General features: G+C 34.8%; 4 protein-coding genes across 5 annotated transcripts; 3 read left to right on the top strand and 1 right to left on the bottom strand.

Annotated features, from left to right (window-relative positions):
• On the top strand, nt 1,442-3,049 carry LOC104711806 (ubiquitin-conjugating enzyme E2 variant 1D). 2 transcript variants are annotated; one of them, XM_010428569.2, is made up of 4 exons: nt 1,442-1,639; nt 2,163-2,305; nt 2,425-2,550; nt 2,642-3,049. In XM_010428569.2, exons 1-4 carry the CDS (start codon nt 1,606-1,608, stop codon nt 2,780-2,782), a joined length of 444 nt encoding a protein of 147 aa, XP_010426871.1. In that variant the 5' UTR covers nt 1,442-1,605; the 3' UTR covers nt 2,783-3,049. The 2 variants fall into 2 exon arrangements, with proteins under 2 accessions (XP_010426871.1, XP_010426872.1); XM_010428570.2 differs by having other exon boundaries at nt 1,443-1,639; nt 2,163-2,302.
• On the top strand, nt 6,909-7,729 carry LOC104715591 (transcription repressor OFP15-like). Its single transcript, XM_010432983.2, has one exon. It carries the CDS (start codon nt 6,938-6,940, stop codon nt 7,511-7,513), a length of 576 nt encoding a protein of 191 aa, XP_010431285.1. The 5' UTR covers nt 6,909-6,937; the 3' UTR covers nt 7,514-7,729.
• LOC104711804 (transcription repressor OFP18-like) lies at nt 10,936-12,011 on the top strand. The gene has a single exon (XM_010428568.2). The coding sequence runs from the start codon at nt 11,115-11,117 to the stop codon at nt 11,952-11,954; it is 840 nt and encodes a 279-aa protein (XP_010426870.1). The 5' UTR covers nt 10,936-11,114; the 3' UTR covers nt 11,955-12,011.
• On the bottom strand, nt 17,097-18,347 carry LOC104715590 (putative F-box protein At3g52320). The gene is made up of 2 exons (XM_010432982.1): nt 17,858-18,347; nt 17,097-17,758 (listed from the first exon to the last, which is right to left on the bottom strand). Exons 1-2 carry the CDS (start codon nt 18,345-18,347, stop codon nt 17,097-17,099), a joined length of 1,152 nt encoding a protein of 383 aa, XP_010431284.1.

The following is a 19,770-nucleotide window of genomic DNA, read 5'->3' as shown; positions in this document are numbered from 1 at the left end:
CTGCTCAACTCCCGAGACCAGCACTGCGCACAGAGTCGTCTTTCGACCCTTCGCTTCGAGTTAATATTCTCATTGACAGGAGTTCAAACTCCTGGTATATGGCTTTGTTTTTGGCTACTTTTGTACCGGAGGATGTTACCATCATTTCGGCTATACCTTTGGGAAGTTATCCCTCACCAAATAGGTTGGACTGGCATCTCACAAAAAATGGCATTTATACGGTCAAATCAGGCTATAATACTTTGCGGCAGCATAAGGTCGTTTCCACTGTTACGACAGCTTCTCGCCCCAATATTATTCCATTACAAGCCTTTGTTTGGCAGATTCGGTGTCCTCCAAAACTTAGGCATTTTATGTGACAAGTACTCACTGGCTGTGTCGCAACAACCACGAATCTCCGGGCAATGCGGAATGGGTTGTGATATTAAGTGTGCGCTTTGTGGTTGGTTGAAAGAGACAATCAATCATGTTTTTTTTGAGTGTCCTCCGGCGAGACATGTTTAGGCATTATCCCCGTTTCCGACGGGGCCGGGGTTTTTTTCCTTCCTCGTCGATTTATGCAAATATGGATTTTTCAGCAGGTTCCCTTGGCAGATTTCTATACTTGGCTTTTATGGTATATTTGGAAGGCGTGGAATGATAAAGTTTTTAGCAACTTCGACTCTAATCCACTTGCAATTTTTTGGCTAACGGAGGATGAATTCAAGGTTTGGTCTTCGGTGCAGGCTGAAGTTTCAGCGAATCCTCCATATGGCGATATCCGAACGGGTCCTGCGAGTGACAATATTTTTGGGGTGGGTAGACATGTTACGAGTTATAACTGTTTTGTGGATGGGTCATGGAAAGCGTCATACCAATATATTGGTCGCGGGTGGTATTGTCTATCCTCTGTAGGGGAGCCCCCAACTATGGGAGCAACCAACCTCCGTCGTAGTCTTTCACCTTTTCACGCTGAGGTTGAAGCTCTGGTATGGACGATGAGGTGTATGATTGGCGCAGATAATCAGAATGTTGTCTTCCTAATAGATTGCGATGACTTGGTGAAGATAGTGTCTTCGCCTTCTGAGTGGTCTGCTTTCATGATTTATCTGGATGAGATTGAAGCTGATAAGGATGAATTCACCATTTTCTCTTTGGTCTTGATCCCTAGTTTGCAGAATGGTAAAGCGGATAAGCTGGCGCGATATGTTTGTTCAGTTTCGCACTTACTCATTTATGTAAATGTTTTTCATTCTAATTGGCTCGTTTGAACTGATCTTTTAGTTTGTTGACCGAAAAGAAAATAGAAGAAGGAAATATCGAGTCAAAGAATGATTCGTAAACGAGTGGGTGTTTCTGTAACTATTATAACTTGTAGGAATTTAACAATAGAAAAAACAAACTTGTGGGTGGTAAAGTTGAAAAATATTTAACCTTTTCCCTCTCCCCGAAAGTACCCAATTTGTCTAAATTTGCCCCTCACGTTTTAGCTTTCTGTCTTTTCACCAGATTCTCTCTCGATTTCTCCCCTTTAGCGTTCATCTCATCTCGCCTCGCCTCTCTCTCTCTCTCTGTACTCGATCAGATCTCAAAATCAGTCGGATCCAAACCACAACTTTATCGATTATGACTCTTGGCTCAGGAGGATCTAGTGTTGTTGGTAAACAAATATTTCGATTCTTTCGGGTCTGTTCTCGTTTTGATTGTTCATTTTTCTAGGGTTTTGTGAATCCGTATTATTGGGTTAGTTAGGGTTTTTAGAACTCGTATTGGGTTTTATTTGTGTGTTTGATCGATAGGGTTTTTGAGATTGTTCTCATGGGTTTCGTCGATCTATTATATAAAATTAAAAAATTGATTCTTTGATCTTTCGCCTTTCGCCAATTTCATTACTCTGTTTTTAGTCTGATCGCTCTGTTTATACAAGTCTTCATGTATGTAGATTGATCAGTTGATTCTAATAATTATCTGAAAATGATTAGCTGATGTTCCCAATTCTTGTGTTTGATTGCTTCTAGGACCTTAGAACATAGGAAGTGTTTGTGGATAATTGTTAAATTGATGTTTTCGATTCTCTTTTTTGATTAGAAAGATGTTTTTTTTTATGTGTTTGCAATTCTCCTGTTTAAAATTTAAAAATGATTGCGTTGTGATATGAGTTGTGTTTTCTTATTACGTTATAGTTCCGAGGAATTTTCGGTTGTTGGAGGAGCTTGAACGTGGGGAGAAAGGTATTGGAGATGGAACCGTGAGCTATGGAATGGATGATGGAGATGACATCTATATGCGTTCTTGGACTGGCACCATCATCGGTCCTCACAACGTAGTTATATCTTTTGCTTTTATTTGCTAACAAGTGTTTTAAGAAGCATTGATCTTATTATTGACAACTTTTTAGTGGCTTCTTCTACTTGTACTAACAGATGTATGTCCTCCTATGTGTAGACTGTTCATGAAGGTAGAATCTATCAGTTGAAGCTCTTTTGTGACAAAGATTACCCTGAGAAACCTCCAACTGTCCGGTTCCATTCACGTGTTAACATGGGTTGTGTCAACCACGAAACAGGAGTGGTACGCCTAAACTCGCCACCTTCCTTCTCATTCTCTGTCTTGTTCCTTTGGATGTACTGTAACTTTTTAATGCGTATATGTGTGTGTATAGGTGGAACCTAAGAAATTTGGGCTTCTTGCAAACTGGCAAAGAGAGTACACAATGGAGGATATACTGACACAGCTGAAGAAGGAAATGGCCACGTCACATAACCGTAAGCTTGTTCAACCTCCAGAAGGTACTTGCTTCTAGTTGCTTCTGGGATCTTCTTCTGGTTTGCTGAAAAAATCATTGCCCCATCTAATACCGAAGTATGTATCTTGGGGTCCTCCATTGTCGTTCTCAAGCTTTTTTCTTTTTTCTGTCTTAATTCATCAAAAAAGATGGTATGGTGATGATGATGATGTTGTTCAATTGATCATCTGAAGTTTTATCATTGTGTGCAAATATCAAAAACAGCTTCTTCCCCCACTCCATATGTGTTCAATCTTTTGAATTTACTTTTCGTTTATTCTAACATATTTTCTCACCCGTAAACTTAATGAATTCTGCTAGATTTTATTTGTTTGTGATGTAATGTACCAATGTTCTTCTCAACAACAAAGTATCATAAAGATTTGAATCTTTAAATCCAAACCGATGGAAAAAGATGCCATGGCCAGCTTCATGACCCTAATTTTTGTTTCTGTGATTCGATTGAACTAAAGCCATGGTGAAACTGATTGACATAACCTTTGATATAGTTTCGTCACAATCGAAATTAGAACACTTTTCCACTGATGATGATCCACATCGATCGAATGATAAATTGTACATAAGTTCTTCATGCACTGCTTGATGTTCCGTGTCCTCGTTCTTGATTTAGCATCTCAGTCAAACACTTAAAAATTCGACAGAGAAACAATCATATCTTCGACATGTGGACCTCTATGTCTTATAAGGATATCTTAGCAATGTCCTGTGTGTCTGATACGATCCTTGAGGTTTGTTTTATCGTGGTCATGGTCATGGTCATGGATTGAAAATTCACTACACTTTGTCTCTTTAGTTCTTTCCATGATACGATATCCATTTTACGTAACGGACAGACTGGACAGTAGTTTCTTTCAATTGTTGTTGCCACTATGATTTTGGAATTCTTTGTTACTAAATGAACTCTTTATTTTATTAGAGAGAGATTTTGTCATTTTGAGATCAAATAACTCCTTAAACTTCCTTGAATCATTTTTTTTTTTAACCCAGTTGAGCTATGACTTTAGGAGTGGTCTTCGAAAACCAAATAATTAAATATGTAAATGGGAAAATGTGGTTGAACCTTATTAAAACCTATATATATAACACATTTACACCTTCCTCAGAAGCTCAATTAATTATGTTTCATCATATTCAAGCCCAAACATTAACAACACAGAATCCAACCTGGATCTTATGGTGATAGATCATAGATGTAATCTCTATAATGTAAAAAAAAAAAAGCTCTATAATTTTTTCTTTAAGAACAAAAAACAGATAAAGAAAATAATATATCACTATAAGAAAACAGCTTAGATCTGACAGGCATATCTGTCAGATAGCCGTCGGAAACACGCATTACTGACCAAAAACCGACAGAAACGTCCGTCGGATCTAGATTGTCGGAAAAATTATTCTGTCAGAAATCCGTCAGACATTACTGACGGATTTCCGACAGAAGTTTATCCGACGGATTTCTGACAGAAATTCTACCAACGGATTTCTGACAGTCGTTTTACTGACGAATTTCTGACGGCTAACGATTCGTAAATTTCTCATTATACCGACGGAATTACCGACGGATTATATATATAATATTAAAAAAAAATTAAAATTTTAGAAAAATAAAATTAGCATAATTATACAATTTTAATTAAATACTAAAAATATTTATTATCTAAATGCTTAAATATTTAAATTCAGAAGTTTAAAACTTTGAGAAAATATATTCTAAAAACCCAAAACAAGAAATTCTTAAAAAACACTAAAAATTGTTCCAAAAAATAACAATATATACTTAACAATATCAAAAATTCATAATATACAATATATACTTAACTGAAAATAAATAAAATGTATAAAATAAATACTAACAATATTAGAAACCATTGTAAAAAACAAACAAAATATATCAAAAATTATAAAATGTATAAAAATCTTATACCCATCCCTAAAAAAACTAAACAAATTCATCAAATCCAATTAATCAAAACCAAATCATCAAATCCAATAAAACCCAATTCTAACAAATCTAACACACATCTCTTACAAACCAATTCATCAAATCAATAACACCCAAATAGAACAAACTATCAAACCTAACAAATCTATCTTATTCCTAAGAAATCTAAGAGAACTAAGCAAAATTTTTAAACAGATAAAAAGAGAACTTATCTTATAAGAAGTTGGAGAGAGTGGTAGGAGAGACTAGCCATATTTGAAGGAAGTAATCTATGGAGGTCAGCCATGGAGAGAGGATTTGAGAAAGATTTTTGGAAAAGTAAAAACAATATGGGGAGAAGAAGATGAAGTGCTTTGGTAATATCGACGGTACTGACGGAATAACTGATGGATGTCTTAATTTTTTCATTTCCCGCGTCCCAAAAATTTGACTTTATTTAGCTTGCGGGCAAAAAATTTGATATCCGTCGGTTTTCCGTCAGTTATTTCCGACAGATTACCGACAGATACTAAAATTTTGTCAATATTATATTTGTCGGATTACTGACGGATTTAAGATTAAAACTCTTAATTTCATAATTTTTATTGACAAATATGTATATAATATGTATTATATACTAACCACAAAATCATTTGTGAAAATAAACATCTATATGATTAAATTAGAGAGAAAAAATAATTTCAAAGACACATGGCAAATACTTACCCATAATCCCCATAATATGTAATACCACACCATAAGTCTTTTAAGTAAACAACTCATTTTTCTATAAAAACACAAATTTTTAAGAATGTTGTTTAAAACAAGATTAGTTAGGCATTGAAAACTCATCTTTTATACATTGCTTATAAAATAATGCATTATGGAGCTAAGTTAGAAAGATTTTACATTATCCACATATAAACCGTCAGTAATCCGTCGGTTATTACTGACGGATTACCGACGGATCGAAAAAAACAGACCAAATTTTGACACACCCGACGAAAAGTTAATATCCGTCAGTTTTCCATCGGTTATTTATGACAGATTACCGACAGATCAAAAATCACCAACCCAAATTTGACACACGCGAAGAAAATTATATATCCGTCAGTAATCCGTCAGAAAAACTAAAGGATTACCGACGGATTTTGTCCGTCAGTAAATTTCTGACGAACAACCGACAAACTAATCTTCTGTCAGATATTCGTCAATAAGCCGTCGGTAATTACCGACAGATTAGTGCCGTCAGTAATTTCTCCGTCAGTAATCGCCTTGTTTTCTTGTAGTGTATATTCGAGAAATTGTGAAAAATCGGTTAGGACATATACGTAATACGCATAATCACATGCCGTAAGTGAAGTTGTCAACTGTCAAGTTTCAACTAATAGTTACGGTGACATTGTGAAATTAAGTTCCGGAGATCTGTTGTTACATCCATATTTTAAACATTTGTGTGCTGTCGACTAATGTTTTACAGGAACATTAAAAAGAAAATAAATTGTGATAGTACAGTTATTATTATGTTCACCAAAATTAGATGGACCAAAGGGACAAATAATTGTTATGGTTGATAAATAACTATGTACCGTAACAGTACGACCAAACTTATAAGTATAATAATTATGGATCAGCAATATTGTAACACGGTCAACGATGTTTTCTAAACTTAATTTTTTCGAATAATACAAACATTTCAAAGAATAATTTATATATAATCCTATACGTCGTAGTAATAACCTTTTATTATGTAGAATCAAGATCCGTCTCGAACCATTATAATTTTTTTTTACTTGTGAATTGAGATTTGAGGTTCGAGTATGTATGTCTAGCGACATGAAAACTAGGTATTTACTTATTTGTCTACGAGAATCCGTAAATGAACTTATAAATTTACTATTCATAATAATAATGATAATAAGAGTATAATAATACAGTAAGTTTTTTTTTTGCTAATTTTTGAGATTTATTACGTTGTTTTTGGACTTATGTATTTTCTTTCTCGTGCTTTGGATTTACGTACCCGAAAATCAGATATCCAAAAGACTCTTAAGTCTTAACCCTTTGTTCACTTTTAATCGTACATTCCTTTAGGTTCAACAATAAATACGAAGTTTCACGATATCTATCACCCACCCCAAAACCCTTTTATACTCCCCCTAAGCAATTTTCTCATATTGATTTCCAACCCAAGAAATTAGGAAAGATACGAACAACAAAGAGGGAAAAAAAAAATGAAAATCCCATTTTTAAACAAGAGTTTTTCATCATCATGTTATTCAAGTTCAGATTCATCATCATGGGGATGGCCTTCTTGTCACCAAAACCCTAGAACACAATCTTTCAGAGTCAATACCACCGCAATCAACCCTACTGACGACGTCGAAGAGGAGGAGGAGGAAAAGGGGGATGAGGAAGAGGAGATGGTGGACGAGGAGGAAAAGGGGGTTGAGGAAGAGGATGAGGAGAAGGAGGAAAATGGAGAAGATATGGACGAGGAAAAACCGCTTCCTGCCATCATCTCCTCCTCTTCCTCATCCTCCTCCATCGATGCCATTGAAGAGCTGCCGGAGACCGAGTCCATAGAGAATGTGATCAAAGGAATACAATTATCAAAACGACTCATCTTTGAACATAAAGGAGAATCAAACTCTATTCTGGAAGAGATGAGGAACAAGGATTCATGCTCTTGCCCTTGGAATCCATCTACATTTTCTCTAATTTCAAGTGGTTCATGGTGGAGATGGTTGCGGTACACTCGCTTCATCGCGGCTACATCCAAATGTATCGTGCAGACTACTGATCAATAGATATATGATTATTCATGCATGAGAGAAGAAGTAAACATGCAGTTGACGATTGTCCTCGGTTAGAAGCGTATCGAGTTACGTACGTCAAGAGGGATTGATGCGGACCCAATTAAGAGATCTCTGTCTGAGCATTTCATCTCTTATGTTATGTTATCAATTCGTATATTCGTGAGATAATTCGTTCTTTGCTTTCCATGCGTGACTCATGCTGATATATGGTAGGTACGGTACATTTTTAATATAATTAATATATTTTGTTGTTGTTCATTTATCAAATAAAAATACAATTTTATTCACAAAGCATCACAATTGTTTTGTAATAGATTAGTTCCAATTAATGATTTCATCACTAATTGTAGTAAAAATATTGAGTTATACTATAGAGTAGGTGATGATGAGGTCCATATATATATTCTTGAGCCTCGTAACATGCATGCATGCGCAGATGTGCGCATCACAAAAGGAAGGTATGAAGCTATAGTTTGAATCCTTTCTTTTTAATCCTTACTTACTTCCATTCTATTATATATATAGATAAAGGTGTTTTTAATTTGTTGGTGGATCATATACATGCAAGCATGACATCGACAAAGACCAAAGGAAAAAAAGGGTTGCAAAGTATAGAGTTTCAATTTAACTTAATAATTGTTTTTTTTATTATTATTATTTTTTTTAGAGATATTTTAGAATATCTCATATGGCTATGAATCACATGGTTCTTAGCTTCTCTCGATCTCTCTCTCATTCCTCTCTCTATGATGCCCAGCCTCGTCTCGAACCAGTCAAGCGTTGCACCATTATATGCCTTCGTTGACCGGTGAGCTACAAGAGCTAGGCAACTTAATAATTTTTATTTGCAAATACATTTCATCCAACTCCATTGTGGTCCAAATACAAACGGACAAACCAATAGATTTTGTACGCCCTGGCCATCAATCCCATTGTCTTCGATACACATGACCGGACATATAATTCTTAATGTAATAGTATTATTTTTGGGAAAACTGCAAATGCTCGGTAGTTGAAAACTCTTGACTAATTCTATCGACATAAGACTCATCAAAATTTTCATTGTCGGTATAAAAATCTTTTAACAATCAACGTTATTACACATGTCTCTTCTGCTGACAATTTATAACTAATATATATGCATGTAACTGCTAAAAACAGTGAATAAAAATGAAAGTATATGTAAAAAGTAACTATATCTTTTTAAACTGCTTTATAAGATTCGGAAGTACATTATGTTTGTGGGAAACAAGTCTACATGAGGAAATACGTAAAGATATAAGCATTTACACTTTTGTCTCTCTTTAACTCTCTTTTTGTATTGCTCACTTGTCTTTTCACCTTTCTTTTTTAATTTATTTGCTGCTAAGGTTTCACCGATAGCTATATATTTTGTTACAATTAAAATCGCAGCATAGTCTGGTATAGTTTTGAAGAAAATTTTGTCTGTTTATTTTGTTTTCTTTCGTTATTTACACTTTAAAACTTAATAAATTCCAACGTTAAACTATTTGGGTTGGACTCAGACCAAAATTTGTAAGCAAAATATTGTTTCGACGTAGATCAATCTAAAATTATTCTTTTAGATATGTTCGTATTCAAGCCGGACAGGTCAAGCTAGCCGATGGCCACGATGCTTTAACTTTTTAAGGTCCTATCATATTAAAGTTGTATCAGTTTCAGATTCGACAAAGATATGTGAATGAATTATTACTATTAAAATTGGGAAATGTTTCAGTTGAAGCGACTGCCACGGAACTTTATAATATTTGTCTAACATCGACGTCATATCTTTTTGATAGTTGGTTGGTTCCTTCGACTGTTCGTTGAGTAACCTATTTTTAAATGCGTTTATTAGTTCTCGTTTTATTTATTTATTAGTTCGTGTTATATTTAAAGTGTGGGATACGTACTCGTACACGTACATGCCTATCTAGCTAGTATCTATTGATATATATTATATATATATATATGTTTTAAATACCTTGTTCTCATTTTAATTGAATTTTTTTTTTCATCTTAGTTGTCTACACATTCTACGAAATTTTGTTCTAAACATGACGTCACACTAACACGAAAGATTTAGGGTTATGGTCCCAACTTTTGGTGAAACTAATATAAAAGACTATCCAAATTTCATAGAGCACATTGAATTCAGAGTTCTATAGTAAAGAATCATTTTTTTTTGTTTGATTGTATATAATTGATTGTTCAAACTATGTGAATCTGTGCAAACAGCCCAAGATGAGAGTTGATTTCTATACTACCGAATCATTTTACTAATTAACTAATGCAGTTTATAAGAGATGATTGTTCAAACTATGTAAATGAAGTTTCCCATTTTTAACAAAACCGNNGGGGGGGGGGGGGGGTTTAGTTGATCACTGGTGATTACTATGATTGAATACTATTTTTGATGGTATACTTTACTGAATAAGTGCAGCTTCATCGATATTGCAAATTTGTAGTCTATTTCAAGAAATGCTTACATTATAATGATCATGGTGGATATTTTCGACAGGTACAGCTATCAAGTTTCAATCAATTATTTTGGCGATCCATATTGTTGAACTCATTTATTTTGGAGATCGTTTATGTCATGTTGTTGTATCTATCTATAGTTTAATAGTTGCCTGTCAATTTTTAATAGGAACATTTAATCAAACATTGACGTTGATAACTCTTTTCTCACAACACTAGTTCAGTAGGTAGTTACGTTCCATTTCCTAAAATTTAATTTTATTTAATTACAATGATATTTGTTTCTTTTTTCTTTTTAATAATTTGCTCATTATCAAATACATAAAAATTTTAAAAGTTTCATAGATGTGTTAAATTTTAAATTATTTTTAGATAAAGTATACTTAAATTACTACAATATGCATTGACTTATATCGACACTGATTGATAACCATTTTACAAAAAAACTGTACAACTTTTTTTACAGTTTTCCACTATTTCATAATAGTTTACAGCTTCAGCTACCGTTTTCTGTAAAACTTTATGCATGTTACCAAACAGACCTATCATGTATTTGATCTACATTTTCTGTGACTAACGCAATTACGCAAAAGTATCTTTTGATACTTTTACGCAAAAGTATCAATTCCATGAGCATTTACAGTTTACTTAAGTTTTGAAGTGAGTTTATATACTATTAGGAGTAGTCCATGTATTAATTAATATTCAAACAGATATATATAGATAATAGATTCTGGAGATTCAAATTATCAAAATTGTTAGAAAAACACACAAAAGTTTTAACCGGGAAAATGTACTTAAAAAAATTGAATGATCCCCAACAAAACAACAATAAATTTGGGTGCCAATAATTAAATACACTAACCAAAAAAAGAAAATCAAAATTTAATAAAATTTAATAAATCTAATAAAGTTTTCTCTTTTGTAAAAAATGACCCCGCATCCTTTGGTGCTGCTGCCTCTACTCTCTTTTTCAAAAGCCTTAAAATCTTCCTTCGCTCTCTCACCATTAATTCTCTATAATTTTGAATCCAACCCCAAAAAAAAAGAGAAAATTGCATTCTCGTCTTGTCTTATTTTCTTAAGAACCAAAAAAAAAAAAAAAACCAAAATGGTAAGGAAAATGAAACTCCCATTCCTAAACAAGAACAACATGACTTCATCTTCTTCATTTTCTTCAAGTTCATCATCTTCTTCCTCTTCATGGCCATGGCCTTCTTGTCATCAACAAAACCCAAAAACAACATCTTCAAGAGCTTCCGTAACCGTTAACAAACCTAAACATGTCGATGAATCCGAGCCACCACCAAGAAGCTTCTCCTCCTCCTCGTCCTACTCGTCCTACTCATCCTTCTCCTCCACCAGCCACGTCATGGAAAATCCGCCGGAAATAGAGTCTATAGAGAATGTGATTAGAGGCCTAAAATCATCGAAAAGACTCATCTTCGAACAGAGAGGAACATCGAACTCTATACTCGATTGCGCTACCAAGAGAGAAGATCATGATGATGAAGAAGAAGGCTTCATGCTCTTGTCCTTGGAAACAAACGATCCTTACTCTGATTTCAAGAACTCAATGGAAAAGATGGTTGAAGCACACGCTCTTCATCATGACTGGAAAAGCCTCGAGAAACTTCTATTTTGGTTCTTGAAAGTGAACGCCAAGACCAGCCATAGATACATCTTCGCAGCCTTCGTCGATTTGGTGTTAAACTTTGTAGTTGTACCATCCAAAGATATCGCCGGAGAACCTAGTTCCGACGTAGGCGTCGAAGATGTTCTTTCGTCGTCGTGGCCGATCTCGTTGTACACGTCGTACTCTTCCTCTGATGAGACCTCGTCGACGTCCGTACGGTTATTGCCGGAGACTTCGAGAGGCGAGAAGAGTAGGGGCGTTTGTTGTTTATCGTCGTTGTTTGAGTTAGAAGAGAAGATTAATCCAAATGGTTAATTTAATTATCTTTCTTAATAATTCCTGCATTTTGATAACTCTATGGATTACTTCCTTTTTCTGATTTGATATTATGGAGATAACCATGATTACACACGTGTACACTTTTTGTAGCACGTGCCATATACAGATTTTTTTCTTTTTCTTTTTCTTTCTTTCATGCAGAAGATTAGTGCATGGTTAACTACAATGTGATCAACAACCAAATCATCAAAATCGTAAAATGAAGATTGCGTTACGAAAGCCTTATAACCTGATCTAATAACGTTAAGTATCACCACATTACTTAGCGTATTCTTCAATGCTGCTTATAAAAATCTGGAAGAGCTGGTCAACGTACTCTCCAGAACATTCTTCCTCACTCAATCCAAGGAATTTGAAAATATTATATACGTGGACAGAAGAAAAAAGAGCATTTGAAGGACGCTCAATGTCTGGATCTTATTGCAAACAAAGTATTTTCAACCCCGATACCGTAAAACTAGCCTTAGGGGTCTGGACAAAAAAAAAAAGCAACATAAGGATAATTAAGAAAAACTGTAGGAATGATCCAACAAGTATGGATAAAGTTGTAGTTCATTCCAAACTCGTGCCAATAAGTTATAACTGAAAATAATCAATTCCCTCCTGTTGTGTAAAACCTTGAGCTACCAAACGAGCTTTATAGCGTTCCACCGTACTATCCGGATTGTATTTAATGGTGAATATCCATTTACATTCAACGACATTCTTACCCGGTGGCAAAGATTCAACATCCCAGGTATGAGCAAGTTCAAGAGCCTGAAGCTCTGCATCCGCTGCATTTGTCCACTTCTCATATTTCATGGCCTGATGAAACGTTTTAGGCTTGGTTTCCATGTTATAAGAAAAGATATAAGACTGAAAAAGAGGAGTATATCGATCATAAGAAACGACTGTAGAAAGAGGATAAGGTGTAGTTTGTTTAGGTGTATTGTCTTTAACTATAGACAAGGAAGTATTAAAATTAGTAGGTGGCAAAGATGAGGAAAAGGGGACAAGAGAACAATGATACTCAGAAAAATAACTAGGGGCTTTAGTAGTTCGCTTAGGCCTAGCTATGATTGGAATACTAACATCTGTATCTTGTGTCGCTATATTACCAGTAGGTGCAGGAACTAATGGTGATGACAATGATGCAGATGGTAATGATTCAGGTGCTCTATCTGGGTTAAAAATCAAGCTATCCTCATCAATCAAAGGCATAGATTCAACAAAATGTAAAGGAGCAGGTAATGGTAAAATAGAATTTGGAAACATGTCAACAACAATTCTACCTAGATCACTAGACTTAAAAGGAAAAATACTTTCATGGAAAATCACATTTCTAGAGATGGAAACAACCTGAGATTCTAAATCCAAGACTTTATAACCTTTATAACCAGTTGGATAACCTAAAAAACACAAGGTTTAGCCCTAGGATCAAATTTAGTTATATGTTGAACATTAGTAGAAACATAACTAAGACATCCAAAATTCTTTAAAAGTGAGTAATCTGGCAATTTTTGTAAAAGAAGTTTAAAAGGAGATTTGTTTGCCCATAGAGGAGAAGGTAATCTATTTATTAAGAAAACTTCAGTAAGTATACAATCACTCCAAAAATGCAAAGATATATTAGACTGGAAAAGCAATGCTCTAGCAACATTCAAAAGGTGTTGATGCTTTCTTTCTACTACAGAATTTTGTTGTGGTGTATATGCACAAGAAAAATAGTGTAACATGCCATGTTCTTTGATTAATTCTGAAAAAGTTAATTCATGTGCATTATCTGATCTAATAGCCTTGATTCTCTTATTATAAAAGCTGGAAAAGCAATAGCAACATTTGATTTATTTCGTAACATGTATACCCAAGTCGTTCGACTACAATCATCAACCAAGGTAAGAGAATATTTGAAACATTCTATTGACTCAATACTAAAAGGACCCCAAACATCCATATGAATAAGATCAAAAGGGTGATTAGACAAATTGTTATGACAAACGTAAGCTAACCTCTTTTGCTTTGCTAAAGGACAAATAGAACACGGAGTAGGAGAAGAAACAAAAGACTTCAAAGCAGGAATCAAACTAACTAGTTTCTGCAAAATAATAGACGAGGGATACCCTAAACGCTGATGCCAAAGCTGACTATCATCACTCACTGAACCAGAGAAAGGTTGAACAGAGGAACAAGCTGCAGGTGTTGATGTAGAGAGGGTCGCATTCTCTTGTTCCAGAATGTAAAGATTGTGAAATAGTCTACCCCTCCCAATCATCAAGCCCTGAGAAAGTTCCTGAATGAAACAAAAATATTCAAAGAAATGAGCGGAACAGTTTAAAAACTTTGCTAAACAACTGATACTAATGAGATTGAATTTAAAATCCGGTACATGTAAAACATTATGTAAAACTAATGTATGAGTGATATGAACAGTTCCTGTATGCGTGATTGATACCCTAGCACCATTAGGTAATATAACAGTGACATTAGACACAAATCTTAGTTCACTAAACAAAGCTAAATCTGAACAAACATGAATAGATGCCCCACTATCAATTATCTAAGCATCATGAGGAAGAAATTTCTGAAGAGTAGAAAGAACATGATCTTTGAAAACAAGATTATTATTCTCATATTTAAGAGAAGTAGAAGGAAAATGAATTATAGTACCAGAAGTAGATGTATGTGCCATCAGACCATGTTCTGTAATAGTTGCAGTATTACCAGAGGTACTAGAAGAAGAAGCCGCAGGCTCTTGTACCTGAACATTTACCCGAAATTGCGAAATCAATTGCTCAACCTGTTGCGGAGAAAGACCTTGAAGGTTATTAACACCAGGAACATTGTGTGCTGCATACTGTGGAACTACAGGTCCATAAGAATTGGTTCCCTCAGCCGGATAAGTTCCCATATCAGAGTAAACTTGAGCAACAACATTTGCATTTTGCATAGCACTCCCATAAGGGACATTTGAGGTTGTTGCATTCGCGGCTGGACTGGCACCATAGGCATCCGTGGCTGAAATTGTGTGTTTCCCTTCTGATTAAACCCTCCATTATTCACCTTCCCATGTCCTGGAGGATATCCATGTAACTTGTAGCATTTTTGCACAGTATGTCCCACTTTCCCACAATGAATACACATAGGTTTCTGTGTGTGTCGAGCAGTGTTGTAAGCAGCAATATAAGCATTCTCTGCATTGTTAACCAGAGGAGCAGTAGTTTGAAAAGCAACATTATCAACACGAGTAGCAGGCTTCACCGTGATATGGCGTTCATCCTGAGTAACCATATTAAAAACTTCTTCAATACTCGGAACAGGTTTGAGCATCAGAATGTGTCTCCTAGTCTGATCATAACCTTCATTCAAACCCATGAGAAATTTTGTCACCCTGCCTCGCTGCTGTAAAGTCTCCCACTTAATAGCTGCATCACACTCACACCGACCACACATACAAACAGGCAAATCAACATAATTCCTTAGTTCTTCCCACAAAGTAAGCAAGGTTGTATAGTAAGTCGAGATATCCATAGATCCTTGAACTAACTTGCTAAGCTTCTGTTCAATATCAAAGATCCTAGGAGCATCATCCTGCTTAAAACGAGATAACAAGTTCTTCCATATGCCTTCAGCAGTTGGTATGAAAAGTAAAGATTGACCAATCTTTTTATCTACAGAATTCATTAACCAATTAGAAACGATGTCATTTCATCGAGACCAAGCTCCAAAATCCCTATGATCCTCTGCTGGTTTCCTTATTGTACCATTTTTAAACCCCAACTTATTTCTAGTATTCAAGGCCATCCACATCGACCTTCTCCAAGAATGAAAACCAGAAGCAGGCCCGGCTCTAGGGGTGTGCTGGGTGTGCCAGTGCACCGGGTCCACTCATTTTTTTGATTTTTTTCCTTTATATTTAGGGTCCAATTTTTTTTTTTTTTTACCATGTAAATTAGGGTCCAAATTTTTTTCTAGCTCAGGGTCCATATATTTATTGGGCCGGCCTGATCAGAAGCAGTACAAAGACGATCCGAAACAAGAATCATACCAACATGATCAGCGTTATGAAGATAATAGGAGTTATCATATTGATCAACTTGATAACGTTGCTCACTGGTAGAAGACGGTGGAACCGGTGGTCGAGTCATCGGAACTGAAGGCTGATCTTGCGAGTTCATTGCTTTGAGCAAAATCCAAGAATCCAAAAAAAAATGAAATTGAACACGAATTGTGAAATTGAACACAAGATTCGTTGTTACCCAAGCTCGATCAAACCAAAAACATCAAAATCAAAAGTGTAAAACAAATTCCGATGAACAAATCGCAAATCGCGAAAAGAAGAGATTGCAAAAATTGCATCTAAGAGAAAACTGGACGATAGTGCGGAAGTTGTATAAAACTCAAAGAGATAGCTCTGATACCATGATAAAGTCCGACGAACAAGATGATCAGAGTTAAAAAGATGACCGGAGAGATAACGGAACTTTATTTATGTAACTGACAAAGTGAATATTACAAAGATAAAATCTCAATTATCCCAATTCTAAAGTATTTATACTCAGTCATTAAACCACATCAAACCCAAGTTAACCAGAGTTAACCGGTATAACCAGCTATATGCTAATAATGAAAACACAGAGGAATTAATCAATGACTGAAGGTAGTGAAGTGCATAGTTAAGGAGAAGAAGCAAGTCGAGTTAGCCTTTTATTTGATCAACAACCAAATCATCAAAAGTCGTGAAATTTAGCAAATCACAAATAAACAAGCAAATTTTTTTAGGATTTCTTGGTGGGCAGATGGAAAAAAACTAATCTAGATGAAAGAGGAAAATAAAACTAGAATACAATATCTAATGAACCAAACGTACCTATCTGCCCATAGCTTGAATCATATCTTTTTTTTTTTTGAATGAAAAAAAATTACTTTCAATACATATTATCCATTATGGCATTATAGATCATATCTTGGCTACTATTTGAAACAACTCGTATCCAAATGGATGATAAAAAGAAAAAATCCAAAGAAAAAATAAATCTGAAAAAATCCAAAGAAAAACCCTCATTTAGATTCTCTCTACAACTAAATGTGGTTTAATCTAACCCTAATAAATAAATTAATCTTAGGAGTTTCGAACATAATCTAGGTCTCCAAGTACATAATGCTCTCAATATCATCCTCCCAAAAAGTCGTATGGAAATTCCAATACAAATACAAGGAACTTTTTATTTCAAGGCTTCTTGTTATCTTTTTCTTCTCCAAATCATATATGACAGAGGGTGTTGTTGGAGTCCATATCGTCTCTGTCTTTAGTAGCCTAATCTCACCGCATCGACTCATGCATTGTATCTCCAACTTATCGCCATGGAAAAAATCCATTTGTGAAAGAGGTAAAACAATATTCTTGTTTGACCACTTCATATCCTCTGCACTCTCCATAACCCACAGGTCCACGCTCGCATTAGATGAAAGCTTGGAGTATTCTAACACAGCTAACTTGCCTCCGTAATTGATGAGGGTCGCGCAATATTTTTGCCAGACAATGCCAGCCTCAACAGGTAATTCAATAAAATCAAACTCTTCATAAGCAAAGTCAAAACTCATAACCACACATGTGTTCTTGTAAATCCAAGCTCCATAATACAACACACCGTTGATGAAGATACCTTGTGAGTCAGGACGATGAGGATGAGTACTGATGTTATAAGTGTTTCTCCAATAAGCTTCAGGACCAAGTACCAACATCTGATGCTCGGATCTCATTATGCCCTCTCCCTTGCTCCCCTTCCAAACTGTGCTAAGCACTTTGTATTCATCATTAACAGAGTCGTGTCCAAAAAAGCTCCAAATATTGTTATTGGCATCAGCCAGAAGTTCTGATCTCATGATGGGCAAATCCACGAGCTGCTTGGTGGTGACGTTACAGATTCGCACACATCTCCCAAGCCTAACACAGAGCAAGCCACGAAGAGCATTCACGAAATAGCCTCCCAGTCCTGGCATGTCCAGAGTTTCGTCGAATACAAAGACAGGCGTATCCAAGTGATCATCAAGCGACGATGATGTAAGACACGTATAATTAAGTAGGTATCTTTTTCTCACAAGATACATATGTAAACGCGGTCGTTTGGACGTCATTGATGAGGATTCAAGAAAAAGGTTGGTAAAATAGCGAGAGGAGATTACGGAATACCAAAGTTTTGAGACGCACATTGACCTCGTCACCTGTTTAGCTGATAACTTCACCAGTATCTCCATCAATAGATCCTCAGTGAGATTCTCAAACCCGCAGGATTTAGAACCGGGCTTGGTGACCATGGCTTCGTCTGCCTTCAACCACACCTTCTTCTTCCTTAGCCCTTTCACGGCCGCTGTACGGAAAGATAATTCCATTGCCTTTGTAAATTCCAAAATCTTGCCCACAATTTACATACGTATAAACACGTACTTTATACTAAACTTTGTTCCTTTTAATAACACTAAAGTAAATACATGTATAAAGTAAGAAATACGAAAGTCAGACTATTTTCCTTTTTTTTTTTTGGTTTGGGATAAAACTTAACTTTTTGTGAATTATCGAATATGCGTTAAAAAAAAAAAGAAATTATATGTTTGGGATAATTAACAATTTAATTACAGTTGTGTGTGTCGAATTTACAAAACTAGTAGCATCTCCTATATATTAATAGATAAACATTCTTAAGAAAATGCGGATTGTCGTCGTTAGAGAGTTCGAAGCACATTTTAACAAATAACTATCATTAATTATACTAATTATATCTATGTCATTATAGATTTAAATCAAAATTCACAAATTAAAACTATTTGTAACCATTTAATTTGAATCTATATTATTCTTCTTTAAAAAACAACAAATTATTTTTTAAAGTTGATAATTATTCATATTTTATTAAAATAAAGTCCATACAAATATCTACACCACGTTAAAATTCGTTTCTATATTCATAGATTTCACGGGTGAAATATATTTTTAAATAAAACAATCGTAAATTTGAATAAAATAAAATAATGTACAAACGAATCTTAGATCTCAAATAATAATTTTATTCATAATAATTTTATTTGATTGATTTATCCGTACTATGCGCTGGTTGTTACCTAGTTAGGTATTGATATCATTGCTAGTATTGTTGAGCTTTGAAATAATAATGATCGAAATTTTGGAACTGATAAGAACATGAACTAAGGTAAATCGTCATTGTGAAAGGTAGATAGTATAAATTGATAACTTGGAGAGGTAGCCAACATTGTTCATATCCAAACTCCAGTATACATCTTAGGGACTAAGGCTTTGAATGGGGAGTGGGAAAAAAGAGTGGTTCTTCAGCCAAATGGTCTCTCCACTTATGTATTGATATGCTCAAATTTAACCCTGAGCTACTCTCTCAAATTAAGAGATCACTGTAATACTTAGGGGTCGAATTCCACAAGGACTCTAGTCTACACAATAAATTATAGAGTTTTATAATTATGCTAAACAGATTAAATTGAATTAAAATAAAAGCAACGCAAATATTTAAATGAAAGTTGTTGTAAATTCAGAAGATCAAAAAGCTAGGTCTAGGAAATTTCTCAGGAAATTATGAAATATGAAATCAAGAAATAAATAGGATTCAATCAATTAAGAACAGATCTAGAACTCTAAACACTTTTGTAAATTAAATCAGTTCTCACTGCAAATAATATCTAAATTTAAAACCAGAAAATCCAAATCTCTTTGTAAAATTCTAGGTTAAAAATCAGCAATAAAATCAGGTTTAGATTGTTCACAAAATTATTAAATCAAATCTCTTTG

The sequence above is a fragment of the Camelina sativa genome, chromosome 9, assembly GCF_000633955.1.
Source record: "Camelina sativa cultivar DH55 chromosome 9, Cs, whole genome shotgun sequence".
NCBI lineage: Eukaryota > Viridiplantae > Streptophyta > Magnoliopsida > Brassicales > Brassicaceae > Camelina > Camelina sativa.
This window is presented reverse-complemented; position numbering and strand designations above follow the sequence as displayed.

Bases quoted from the DNA above. Each gene is read 5' to 3' on its own strand.
- LOC104711806 (XM_010428569.2), top strand. From the start codon at position 1,606: ATGACTCTTGGCTCAGGAGGATCTAGTGTTGTTG. The intron at 2,306-2,424 runs GTTATATCTTTT...TCCTATGTGTAG, and splicing joins TCATCGGTCCTCACAACGTA to ACTGTTCATGAAGGTAGAAT. The intron at 2,551-2,641 runs GTACGCCTAAAC...GTGTGTGTATAG, and splicing joins TCAACCACGAAACAGGAGTG to GTGGAACCTAAGAAATTTGG.
- LOC104715591 (XM_010432983.2), top strand. From the start codon at position 6,938: ATGAAAATCCCATTTTTAAACAAGAGTTTTTCATCATCATGTTATTCA.
- LOC104711804 (XM_010428568.2), top strand. From the start codon at position 11,115: ATGGTAAGGAAAATGAAACTCCCATTCCTAAACAAGAACAACATGACT.
- LOC104715590 (XM_010432982.1), bottom strand. From the start codon at position 18,347: ATGGAATTATCTTTCCGTACAGCGGCCGTGAAAGGGCTAAGGAAGAAG. The intron at 17,759-17,857 runs TCGTGGATTTGC...ATGAATACAAAG, and splicing joins TAACGTCACCACCAAGCAGC to TGCTTAGCACAGTTTGGAAG.